We start from the raw sequence: 13,132 nt of genomic DNA, 5'->3' as shown, positions 1-13,132 counted from the left end.
CAGGAGCAGAAGGGGTGTCACGTTGTACATGATGAGCACCTTTTCATCTTCATAGTTTTAAGGCTTTTCAATTTTTTACGACATGAAATCAAGAGAATCAGGACCTTTCCCAATTCACAGAAATACTCTCATGTACTTTTGACAGTGCTCACATGTAATTTTAAATTCGAATTTACTATTGGTTTAGTTTTGCTTTTTGTTTTAGGTGAAATTTATGAATACATGATGTACCATTTGATGAATTTTAGCAAGTGTAAGATACCTGTATAATCCAAACCATATTACACAGGACAGCTCCTTCACCCTAGAAAGTCTACCATGTTTCTAATCATTGAAAATTTGTCTTCCACAAGATCTGGTGTAGGACACATACTCATGAACACTATGCTACTGGTGATTAGAAAACTAAATTTCAACATTTTCCAATATAAAGCTAGAAGGCTAAGATCAGAATGTTTCTTAAGAAAGCATCTACTCTATCCCAATAACTTAAGAACAATACCTAATCCTACTTTTATGAAACTCTCCAATGTAAAAAGAACCCTAAATAAAGAGATTCTGCAATCTCTCTTGATAAGCACAGTGGAATGATTATTAGCTTTGGGGGGAGTCATGGACCCTTTTGAAAAACTACCAAAGATGGTGCTGATTACCTCCACTCCTTCCTATAGTCACAAAGTGATTTTTTTTTTTTTTTTTTTTTTTTTTTTGTTAAACTTAAAGCACCTAGAAAAGAGAACAGAGAGTAAGGAATGGCATAGAAGAGATGGGAACAAAACTTTTCAAGTTGCCAAGAGGACAGAATGTGGGTAATTTAGCAAAGCAGAGCGATCTGAAAGTCTTCGCGTGGAGTGGGGCTCGCTACCTCGGACAAGGAAGTGCCAAAGACAAAGAGAGCTGGAGCACAGGACCAACACCTTCCATAGGGAGTATTTTGAGCCCTCGTCAAACCATACAGATGGGTAATTCCCTCCCCGCAATTTTGGCCAGATAGAAGGCTTATGATCTGAAGAAACTCAATCAGAAAGGATCCAGGCCAGACACTGCAAAGGGGAGGGTGTGAGACACCAGGCAGCAAGCACAAGGACCATATCACAGTGGGCCTACGGAACGGTAAGCTCCTCAGCCTGCTCTGGATACTCAGCCTCCTGCTAGGGTCGCCTCTAAACATACTCAGCCTGATTTTTAGCTCCCACACAGGAAACTTACGGCCTTCCCTGGGAAAGGTGACCGGGCGAAAAGACCCAGAGTTAGTGACACCTGAGGGTTCACCAAGGAAACTACTGGGTCCCCGCAAGGCCCACACATGCTCTGACCTTTCCAATCCGCTTTGTGCTGCCTCCCTCTTCCATTCAAATAGTTAGGCAAGCCAAGGAGAGCTCAGAATGTGCAAAGGTAGGCACCAAAACAAACAAAACGAAAAAAGTGCTGGAAGGGGACTGAGCAGGGGGGAGGAGGGGACACCAGAAACTATGCAGAACAGAAATTTTTTAAACTATAATCAATATCCCTTAGGAAAAATAAAAAATATTACATCAAGGAAACAAGAATTGGATGCTATTAAAAAAAAAAACAAAACCTGAGAATAAAAACAGCCTTGGAAATTAAAATATGGTTAAAAAAAAAAAACAATATAAAGGTTAGAAGCTATCTGAGGAAATCTACAGAGAACAAAACAAAAAACAAAAGATAGAAGATAAGAAGTCCACTATTTGCCAAATAAGGAGTTCCAGGGGAGTAAAAATGAGACAAATGGAGTAGAGAAAAATACCAATAATAAAAGAAAATGTCCCAGAAGACATGTGTTTTCAGACTGAAAAAGTACACCAAGTGTTCAAGAAAAGAGAGTGAAAAAAGCCCCACGCCAGGACACGTGATGCTGCCCTGTGAGAACACAAGGGATAGAGAGGCGATCTTAAAAGCTTTCGGGGGGGGGGGGAAGGGGGGGGCAGGGGGGCGGGCAGGGAGGGACAGAACTCATATGAAGAATTGTGAATCAGGATGCATCAGACTTTTCTCAATAGCAACACTAAAAGCTACAAGACAAAGGAATGATAGAGCTTCAAAATCCTAAGAGAGAATTATTTCCCAGAAAAGCTATCAATCAAGTGTGAGGGAAGAATAAAGACATTTTCAGACACATAAGCTCTCAAAATAATAAACATTAGATGCACCATATCTCAGCAAGCTAGTGAAGACCGTGCCCCATCAACACAAGAGAAAAACAGAAGACCAGAAACACAGGATCCAGGAAAGGGGAAAATCAGTGCAGAAGACAGGCAACAGGAATATGCAAGCATTAACCACAAAGAAAACCGCAACACAATTGCGCAGCCACAGAGAGGACGCTGGATGGCTCAGAGGGAAAGATTCATGTAGCTGCAATAAAACAAGTACCATCTCTATCTCTTTAACCAACAAGTAGGATACAACTAGAGACAGGATGCGGGTAGAAGATGAAGTGGGGTAGGGGAGAGGGTGGGAGGGGGACCTAAATCCTCATCTTCCATAGCCAGAAGCTCCTATCCAACATCTAAAATAGAAAAATCAAGAATAGTAGCAGCATATTACTAAGAGTAAAAGTCAGTGCCTCTGAAGTTTTGGAAGTGGGCCTGGGGAAGGATGAGGTGAGGGAAGTCCTGGTTTTTGTCATCACTTCCAGTTTTGACTTTTTAAAATATTGCGGTGCAGATGACATGTACTATTGGTTTCAGGTATATGACCCAATGAAATGACTATCATATACTTTATAAAATGCTCACCATGATTAATGTCAGATAAAATGCTCACCATGATTATTGTCAGTACCACCTATCACTATACAAAGTCATTACACTATTATTGACTCTATTCCCACACTCTACTCTTCACCCCTAGGACTTATTTTGGAAGTGTGTATCTCTTAATGACCTTTATTGGACTCCTTCAACATATTTCTCAAGGCCATTTCCAGATCCTCTTGGCTTTCTTGGTCTCTAGGCTAAGAACTCCAACTATTATTCTCTTTTAAATCTTAGTTAAAATCTGTTAGAATTTGATTTCTGATATTCTACTCTTATCACCTTGGTTCTGTAATTCTCAGATTTTTCTTTGGTGTTTAACAGTCACTACGGAAATTGTGAAAAATAAATTTTATGTCATGCAACACCCAACTAGGCTCTTGATCAAGAGAACTCAGGATAAACTTACCAAATGTCAGTAAAGCTTGGCAAACTCCTTGATGATTGGGAAAGGGACCATTACAGCATTTCACACTAGGATATATACAATGTAGTCAGTTCTCTTCTCATTTTTGCTTACTACATGGAGGAAAATGGAAAAGGAGAGTAGACTTTGTGTCTGTGTTTAGGGGTGGGGGAGACGGCATCAAGCTGTGTGGAATATGAACATCACCAAAACTATTCCCTAAACTGAGTCATTAGCCAAAGCTGCAGACATAAGAAGCTACAAGAACTTTTAATATTAAATTGCCCTGAGGCATCAGCTTTTTTATTAGAAAGTCACAGTTATGAAGAAATGTTATTTTAAAACTTGGGTGGCAGGCGTGGGGGAGAATACTACTCAGCAGTAAAAGAAATGAAATATCCCAGAAACATTATGCTGAACAAAAGAAGCCAGATACAAAGAGGTACGTACTGAAGTTCTAGAACATGCAAAAATTCATGTAGTGGTAGGATTCAGATCAGTAGTTGTTTGGAGCCCGATATGGAGGGGAATGGAGATAAAGCAGAGGGACACATCTTTTGACTCCAAAGAAGCAGGAGGGAACTCTCTGGGGCGGATGGGAATATATTCTAGGATATATACATTTGCCAAAACTCACTGACTTGTCCTCTAAAATACTGCAGTTTATTGTATGTAAATTATAGCTCAATAAATGCTTTTATACAAGGAAGAGAAACCAGACTGTATCCGTCAATGAGTAACAACATCTAAAATGTGAGAAATGTACCCGAGTATATCTAAACTTTTATCTCTCGATGTGGTGACAGTATATTAATTCCATTCTATTTAATTTATCAGGATAATTAAGATTGAAAAATTATCTTCCTGTTTCTTCCTGAAATAAATCCATGGAGTCAAGCTATTCAAATCAAGACATCGAAACCCAAGTACAGAAATCCTTCTTCAAACACAAGTTTCCTTTCCTTCCTTAGACTTCTAGTAACTTCTCATTTGCTCCTAATCACCAGTTCAGCCACAGCAAGAATTTCAGTTTCACTATACCAGAACTTCTAGCCACTCTAATTAGAGACTACTAGAAAAAAGAGAAAATAAGGGCAACAGGCCCCAAGAGGCTACTGTGAATGGGTATGGGAGAGGATACGGAAAGCAGAGAAAAGAGTTATTTGCAACCCTGCCTTGGGGAAGATAAAGGGGAGGGAAACTACCTGGGGCCTCTAAGTTACAATGTGGTAGCACTTGTGAGAAGAGGAACAGAGATGTATGTAAGAGAGGCTGATGGATACAGGCCTTACGTCATCAAATTCAATGCTTTTCTGATTTTGATCAAGGATAATGGGGGGAGGGAATGCCTTTGAGTGTACATATTATCTGTCATAGAGCACAACAATTGTGCAAGCACCCCAATGAACCTAGAGACCAGAAACATTCTATAAAGTTCCCCATAAGTAAAGGATGATAAGTGAAAATTAATGTAACAGTCAACTTTACGCTTAATTCTAAAAGTACAAAACAGACTTTCTCTTCTGTAGTTAAAAATAAATCTACATATAAGTGTGTCTGTGGGTATTCTCCTGACCTATGTCCAACCTATTTTTTTCCACTCTTACAGAAAATGCCTAGAAAGAAGTGCAGAAACACCACTCGCTGTTCTGTTTAAAAGCCCTTTAGAAGTACAGATCACTTTCAAATCACCCTCAAACTTTTATTCGCATGCTTTTGTTCCCTTAGTTTTGGGGGAGGGGTGGGAGGGTTAGCTGCCATTCTAAGGTCTTAAATTCTCTGAGAGGCTCCACAGAACCCTTTCCGTTAAGTTGCAAAGTCTTGACATGGTGCACAAATACAGATACAGTTCAATTGAATGGAGAGATCAGCACGTAGTTCTTGTGACTGCATTAATGCACAGGACTGCCTAGTAGATTTTAAATTATGCTAGCTCATTATTGTCCACTGTTTAGCCCACCTTTCTACACTTTTCTCCCTCAAAGAAGCAGCCCAGATTTTTCCATCTTCCATATGGACTATAAACAATTTCTTACCACAAACCATGCTGCTCTACTGTGACATTTTCTGTATTAAGGTTATTCTTTGTTCTTATTCTGCCTCTTACGGTATACTTTCATATAAAAGCCACAAAATTATTTTAAATGTTAAGTAATGAGTGTTGCACCACTCAATGATTACGCTCTTAACAACTTCATTTGAATAATCACATATAGTTATTTCCAATTACAGGCAAGAAAAATGAGTTTAACAGTTTCATCCAGTACCAACAGGGCAGCTGAAATTGGGGAGAAACATCAAGTGTTTGGGTACACCTCACAACTGAGACAAGTTATGTTTTCCCTTCAGCCTACCAGCTCCTGTGATAAACATTAGACAGATACTTAGTATCTTTGAAGAAATCGATGTCCTCTCATCCACCCAGTAAAGCATGGAGGAAAATGGTCAAATTCAAAAACCAACAATTACATTCAAATTCAAACACCACCCAAGTTCCCAGTTTGTATCCATTCATATCCTGCTGCTACAGTAGTCATTATTATGAGACACTGACAGAAGCTATGGATTCTGAGGTTTTCTGGTACAGTAACGTCTCATTCTGACTGCTATCAATACGTGTTCAACTGGAATAGGACAGCCTAAATATTCTGATTATCCACATTACATGGCCTGATCAATCATACATAGTCTTGTATTTACATGTTTACTTTTGGATCTAGAAAAACATTCCCAATAGACTTGACTCTCTGGGAAAAGAGTCAACTCTTTCTGTCATCTCAAAATCTTCAAGGACATAGACTCTACCAATATAAATCCATATATGAAACTATTAGCATAGTGGGAAATGTAAACAGCTCTGTGTTCTCAAGCTTTAAAAGCATGAATATAAACACCTTCATCTATCTGCCTTGGTCCCCACTAAAATCTACTCTCAGTAGAGCAGCTAGCCATTTTTTGTTCAAAACCTTATATTACAGTGATTTCCTGTCACTGTCAAGAGTTATGAACAAAGTCCTTACAGTCACCAAAACCCCACATGACCTGACCCACTACACTGACCTACCCACCAGCTCTCTCTCCCTCTCCCTCCCTCTCCAGCCATTCTCCCCTCTACCCACCCCATTCTGCTTCAGCCCCACTGGCCTCCTCACTGCTTCCCCCAAATTCCAATCACATTCTTGCTTCTGGACCTTTCTGTCCCTGCTGTTCATTCTTCCTACAGCACTTCTCCTGACTCCCTCAATTCCTGCAGGTGTGGCTCACATGTAACCTCAGTCAGCTCTGCCTGACCAGGCCACCGAAGCAACAACTCGCTCTTCTCCCTTCCTTGCTTCTGGGTTCTTAGGTGAAGCACTTCTTACCATCTGTTAGACCGCATCTTACTGATTTATAGTGGGTCTCCCTTGACTGGAATGTAAACTCCACCAGGACAGAAATTTGTTTTATTCACCTCTAGACCCCAGAGCCTCGAGCAATGCTCAGCACCAAACGGTCACTTCATACAGAGATTAAATCAGTGTTGTGAAATATCAGCCACTTTCTTTTTCTGTCTCCTGCCATAGTGTGTAAGTTCCATGAGGATAGGCACAAGTGTTTTGCACTGGTGTAACCCCAGCAGTTAAACCAGAACCAGGCACACAGCTAGCATTCAACAGATATGTGTTAAATGAATCCTCATTACATGCTTTTGTCAGACAGCAGAAAGAAAATTTCCACTCACATCCATACATTCTCAGTATCTTCCTGGGTCTGAAATCATGTATCTCCATGATTATCCAATCATCTCCATTTTTACTTTAAAAATACACTTACCTATACACACCTAGATTTTGTATACAATCCAAAGTACAATTAAAAACCAAAAATGACAGGGAAAGACTAGTAAGAAAACATCAGGGTTTCCTTGGTGATAAGAAATGGACTTTCACAGTACAAAACTGTCGAATTATACAATAGAAACAAATTCATTTATGATTTTCCCCCCAACATTTTTCTGCTCTTATTTATCAACTGCTAGAGGCTTTTTGGAAAAGAGCTTTAGCCCTTTCTCTTCCCAATACTAAAGCTAATTCAGAATAGAATTATATGACATTTACTTTGACAACTGATGTAATAAACACAAAGTTTTCTTTTTTTTTTTCTTTTGCTCAAAATTACAGCTTACTTAAAAAATGAGGATGGTGAACAGACTGTGGCTACTAAAATAAATATGAAATGATCAAGATGAGACTCTTTTTCAATAGGAGCCAACACTCTCTAGGCAAAGAGGCTATCGACTCCAAGTGAGAAGGGGTCAAGGCAGAAACTACTACAGTGCTTCCCTTGACATTACGACAAAGTCCTTTCAGCCAAGCAAACGAATCAGAAAACAGAATTACCAAACCTCACCCTTCCTGTGATTCCCCGGGGCAAAGCCAGAAGGTCAGCAGCACTATACGTTCATTTTCTGACTCCTCTTGAGCTTAGTATATTGGGTCAAAATGGACTACAGTTTACTTTAAACTGATCTACAGCTTTACGTGGTTTCACACATATCCATGGGATGAAACCACCATCTGTAAAGGCTAAGAATTAGTGTGTTCCTTTTGAAAATGCCTAGTTAATTTGAAATGTAAAGAGGTCAACAAATTGCTCCAAAAAAGGTTAAGAGATTACTGGTGCTCAACCGGTACTCTTAGAGGCTGAAACTCATGTATCAACAGCATTCTTAGAAAAATAACTTATGTATCTGCCTAGAAAATCATAACATAAGGCCTAGAAGACAGAAAAGAAAACACAGGGAAGCTGGAAGCAGGCACAGTGCAGGAACTCCCTAACCAACCAACAGCACAGGCAGCGCACTGCAAATGGTCTGTGCAGCCTTGTGGCCACAGAGGTGCTGGGGAGGGGGGGCAGCTGCAGGGTTTTAAGGAGGGGGTCAAGCATGAGGCTCTGCATCCTTCACCCCTATACCGAACAAGAAGCAATTAGCATATCGGGGTTCCACAAGGCAGCTCATTTCAAAAAGGGAGGTTACTGCTTAAAAGATATCTGAAAATCAGCAGCAAGGACCTTAGAGTTAGGGGGACCAGCGTTTACACCCTAAATCTGTGGAGTGAGAAACAGTAATGCTTGGCAAAGAAGCAGCGCTAAGTGGTAGCAATTACTGTCCTCAGAGTGGTACTAAAAGGTATTAAAGGAGCAACCCTCAAAACACACAGCCAAAACCATATGGCAATGTGACAGCACCTAAATGTCAGTTCATCCCTCAGGCCAAATATAAAAATGTCCCTTAAGAGCCCACTTTATCCTTTAGGCTGTAAAGACATGGTAGCCGGGAACCAAGAGTTTTTCAAGGACCTACCACAAAAGGAAGGAGACGGGCAGGGAGAGAAAAGGGGCAAGAAGTACAAAGACGGGGAGGAAGAAACAAAGAGTGAAAAAGAAATTGCTGCAAAATACAAGAAAATGACAAAATGTAAGTTAACACATGTCCATCACTAGTAAAGGAATGATAGTCAAGAATGCCAGTGTCCATAAATACATGTTTGAATAATCTGTAAGTTAGGTTTTCTTCTCCAAATCATACCAAGAATGTACAATGACCGCACAGAAATCACAACCAATTTCAAACGAGGGGACACACAGAAAGCCAAAATTTCAAAAAAATTTTCAACTGCTACAGCAACACACACACACACACACACACACACACAGGACAGGACAGGACCAGATGACATACATTTGATACACAGAAATGGGAGCCTCTAATAGTAAGAGGCCCTTCGGTGACCTCATGGTGAGGCCACGTCCTCCACACCATCTCAAACGGCAAGGAGAAGGAGCAGAAGCCAAGGGTAAGACATCGGGAAGAGGCAAGCCTGGACGCCCTCTGTGATCCTCTGTGGCCAGGCTTTCCAGACACTTGCAAAACTCCTGAAAAGTGTTGTGATGAATCGCTCACTGAGGCCATTCACCACCACCACCACAGCACCTCGACAAGCTCCTAACGGTAGGTGTGACAATGACAGGAGGGAAGGAGGCTCACCTGCTTTATTTTATTTCGGGAGTTGGTGATGCGCTCTGTGATGCTCTGGTATGTGCGAATGGCTGTCGTCAACTCGGTGTAGTGCTGTACAATCAACTCATCTAGGTCGCGGTCACATTTCTCATAGGCTTCTTCAAGGCGGCCCTTCTCATTTTCTCGGTCTTCAACATCATCACTGGTAGACAGAGTCCTGGCGAAGACAGAGGCCATAGCAAGCTGAATCAAATTTAAAAGCAAACCTGGGGGCGTCTGGGTCTCTTAGTCTGTTAAGCATCTGACTCTTGCTTTCAGCTCAGGTCATGATCTTGTTCTTGAGTTTAAGCCCTGCATCTGGCTCTGTGCTGTCAGCATAGAACCTGTTTTGGATCCTCTGCCTCCCTCTCTCTCTGCCACTTCCCAGCTGGCATGCGCTTGCACGTGCTCGCTCTCTCTCTCTCTCAAAAATAAACAAGGATTTTTTAAAAATTCACTTAAAAGCAAAAAAGTAAAAGAGGAGTTAATATGCTAGCACAGTCATCTAACTAGGAAAGAAATGAAAACAAGTTACTAACAGAACACATGAAACCACCTTCATAGCAATTTCAGTAGCCCATCTAAGTGGATTTGTTGGTTGCCTATCCAAGGAGGCTTTCACCTTTCCTTCGCACACCAATTTTAATCTGTTAAGAGGCAGCATGAACTCTCCAAGAGTCTGGGCAGGTCTTGATCGCTTGAGTGAATCCCAGTAATTCCATTGGCCTTATGGTGGCAAATCCAACCAATGAGACCTAAGGACTTCTAGGAGAAGTTTTCTCACAAGATTAACAGGAAGCAGGTCCCTTTTCCCAACACTGGATATCGTTACACAAAGCTACGATACTCCAATATTTCACACTCCTTACAACCATGGCAGGGAAAGCCAAGAGCAATGCGCGGCTACTGCTGTGACATCACTGGGCCACCAAAGCAGCCAACCCCCACTACTGCCTTACCTCAGGGCTTCTTGTTTGGGGAAATAACAAATACCCACTATTTAAGTCACTCTCAACTCGTCTTTTATATAAAACTAAGTGTACTAACTGATAAAATTACTTATACACTGAGGAATGACATTCCAAGTAGCTCATTTAAATGAGCTAAATTTGGCACAGAGCCTCCAGCAGCCCGGAAATAAGGTCATATCAATTCTAAAGTATGTTACAACAGGAATAATATAAGCTACACTAGGAGACAATCCCTATATTTACTATTCTTCCAACAGCACTAACGAGATAGATAGGAATCAACAATAACCAGAGGATGAGATAGATACACTTATTAAAAACCTTTCAATAACTTGGTTTGATACATGGGCCACAGATCTTTGTTTCTTTTATTATCTTTTTTGGATAATTTTTTTTTTATTTAGTGTTATAATCAGCAACAAAGAAATCCTTTTTTCTTATCTGTTGGCTGTGGCACTTTAGAGTTTCATTAAATTCCCTCAGATTTGTCAGCTTATACTTTCAGCATAGCTTATTTCATTTATCTTTAATTTAGGAAGGGGGTAGTTTAGGCTCTCAATGATGGATGCAATCAATTATAAGTCCATCATTAGAACTGCTTTCAGAGATGGTCTGTCAGTGAATCAATCACATATCTACTTCCAGATATTCGCAAGCAAAATACTGTACAACAGTTTTTTCCCCCAACTGTCATTTAGAGCAAGAGATCTTAATTCATGAGCCACATAATATATAAAACTTCTTTTTCAATTTAGACAGAGATTCAGCAGGCCAGTCTTTGACATCAATCTAACCTCTAAAAAGAATTGCGTAAATGTGTTAGGGATGCCAAGAGACCAGTTCTAGCAGGAAACAGTGGGGCGGGGGGAGGCGGAGACAGGACAAGACTTATAATGAAGGAAAAGGAAGCCTCTAGGGTTGTGGTGCTCAGGAAAGCAACGTAGTAGGAACCCCAAGACTTGAAGGAAGGCCTGTATCCTACCAGATCCTGTGTTCTCCTCTGTCAACTGGTGATCCTACATCAGACCACAGACCTCCAAGGTAGCTTTCAGGTAGCAAGTCCTGCACAAGTATTTAACTAATAACATGAATCAGAGTGGAGAACGTAGGAGGAATATGGTTTCAAAGATGCAGCTACCAATATCACTTGTAATATGCAGGTACAGGGAGCTAAGCATGTCTTCCTATTTTTTCTATGATACATAACTTTGCTCTTTAAATCTGAAGCCTCCCAGGCTGTTAATCTAACGTAAAGCACAATCAGAAAAGGCCTTCAATTTATCAACTGTCCCAAAGGGAAGAGTTCCTAGGTGTTTACCTCTCACTCCCCCTTATGACGGCAAATGGCCGTGGATTTGTCAGAGCTACCCTGGACCAGCTTGCCATCTTTACAATGCTTTGATTTCCTCTCCACCACCATTTGTGGAAGGAAACGTGCCAAACATTTCATGATGTTTACATTAACTAGGAGAATTACCATGAAAGAAAATGTCAGGTCCAGAGAGGACACCTTCCCCGGGACCAGCTGTCACTGTAACACATTACCGTCACATTAAGAGTTATTTATGAGATGGAAAGGGTTACTAAAATGAAGATTAAAAGTAAATTGGGTCTATAGGGGGTTTTAGCTCCTTTTTTCATTTTTAAAGAAAATATTTGTATAAGGAAATAGCCTGTGCCAGGTTTGCACTCCTTTAATATTCATCCTCTTAATGTAAACTGGGCTGAATGACATTTTGCCTTTAGTCAGCAAGAAAGACCAAAACTAAAGTTGGTTTTTTTTTTAATTAGAGATAGAAAAAAAGGCAGCAAGGTTAATAATAACCATAATAATAGCCACAGATATTTAGAAAGACTTATTACAGAGGCCAGAAACCAGCAATTACGTACCTCATGGAACGTATGTTTAACCCTCCTAAGCCCTTGGGGGGGGGGGAAGGCTCTTGTTATCCCCCCTCTACCTTTTGAATCCTGGCTCCACCATCTACTGCCCATGTGACCTTGGTTGCAGCATCTCATTTTGCTCACTTACAAAACGCAGACAGTAAGGATACCTTCCTTGGAGGGCTGCTGGTGAGAAGTAAAGGAGACACAGCAACGGCTGGCAAGTCACCAGCACTCAACAAGTGGCGGTGGCTGTTGCTGGCAATCACCATCCCAGGAGCAGCAGTGACGGCAATAAGGCCAAGAGCAGTGTCCCATAAGGTCATGGAAAGGATATCCTTTGGAGGCACAGGTTCAAATTCCATCACCCCCAACACAGTAGATCATTCGGCACTGGCCGTGGGATTTAACCTCTCTGGCTCACCTTACTCCTCTTTGCTGTCAACCACTGTGAACAGTCGGAGATTTTATCCTATCCACAGGCTAACAAGGTAGCCAGCCAGAGTTTCACGGTGCTGCTAGAAGACACCAAACTTGTGGGTCAGAAGCAAAGGGCTTTGTCATTCACGGCACAGCAAGAAGCAGGGGCACCAGCGTATCTGCAGCAGGCCCCCACCACCACGCCCCAAGTCCCATGATGGGTAGGCCACCGGACCCAAATGCATGCCTGTATACGCTGTGAGTGACTAGAGAGGAACCCTGAGCTTAGAAAACTACATCTTACATACAGGACAGTAAACATGCCTTCCCATTCTTCTAAAGGGAAGAAACACCCAAATAAACATCCTTGACAAAGACATTCTCAAACACAGGGCACTCAATGTTTTCCTCATAAGAACTTCAGAAACAGGAGCACCTGGGTAGCTCAGTCAGGGAAGCAGCTGACTTCAACTCAGGTCATGATCTTGTAGGTTTGTGAGTTTAAGCCCCATGTGGGCTCTGTGCTGACAGCTTAGAGCCTGGAGCCTGCTTCAGATTCTGTGTCTCCTTCTCTCTCTGCCCCTCCCCCACTCATGCACGCACGCTCTCTCTCTCTCTCTCTCAAAAATGA

At 41.4% G+C, this 13,132-nt stretch overlaps 1 protein-coding gene across 3 annotated transcripts in view; it reads right to left on the bottom strand.

The window, feature by feature from the left end:
* The window catches only part of EXOC4 (exocyst complex component 4), a 752,259-nt gene that overhangs the window by 718,683 nt on the left and 20,444 nt on the right, over positions 1-13,132 (bottom strand). For all 3 annotated transcript variants that reach the window (XM_039243428.1, XM_039243437.1, XM_039243444.1), the window contains exon 2: positions 9,215-9,404. In XM_039243428.1, the coding sequence (XP_039099359.1) occupies positions 9,215-9,404 (190 nt within the window). The remainder of the gene's footprint in view (positions 1-9,214; positions 9,405-13,132) is intronic.

This window comes from Hyaena hyaena, unplaced genomic scaffold, assembly GCF_003009895.1.
Source record: "Hyaena hyaena isolate Hyena2069 unplaced genomic scaffold, ASM300989v1 scaffold_8, whole genome shotgun sequence".
Classification (NCBI taxonomy): domain Eukaryota; kingdom Metazoa; phylum Chordata; class Mammalia; order Carnivora; family Hyaenidae; genus Hyaena; species Hyaena hyaena.
Note: the sequence above shows the minus strand (reverse complement) of the source record. Positions and strands in the feature narration are given on the sequence as shown.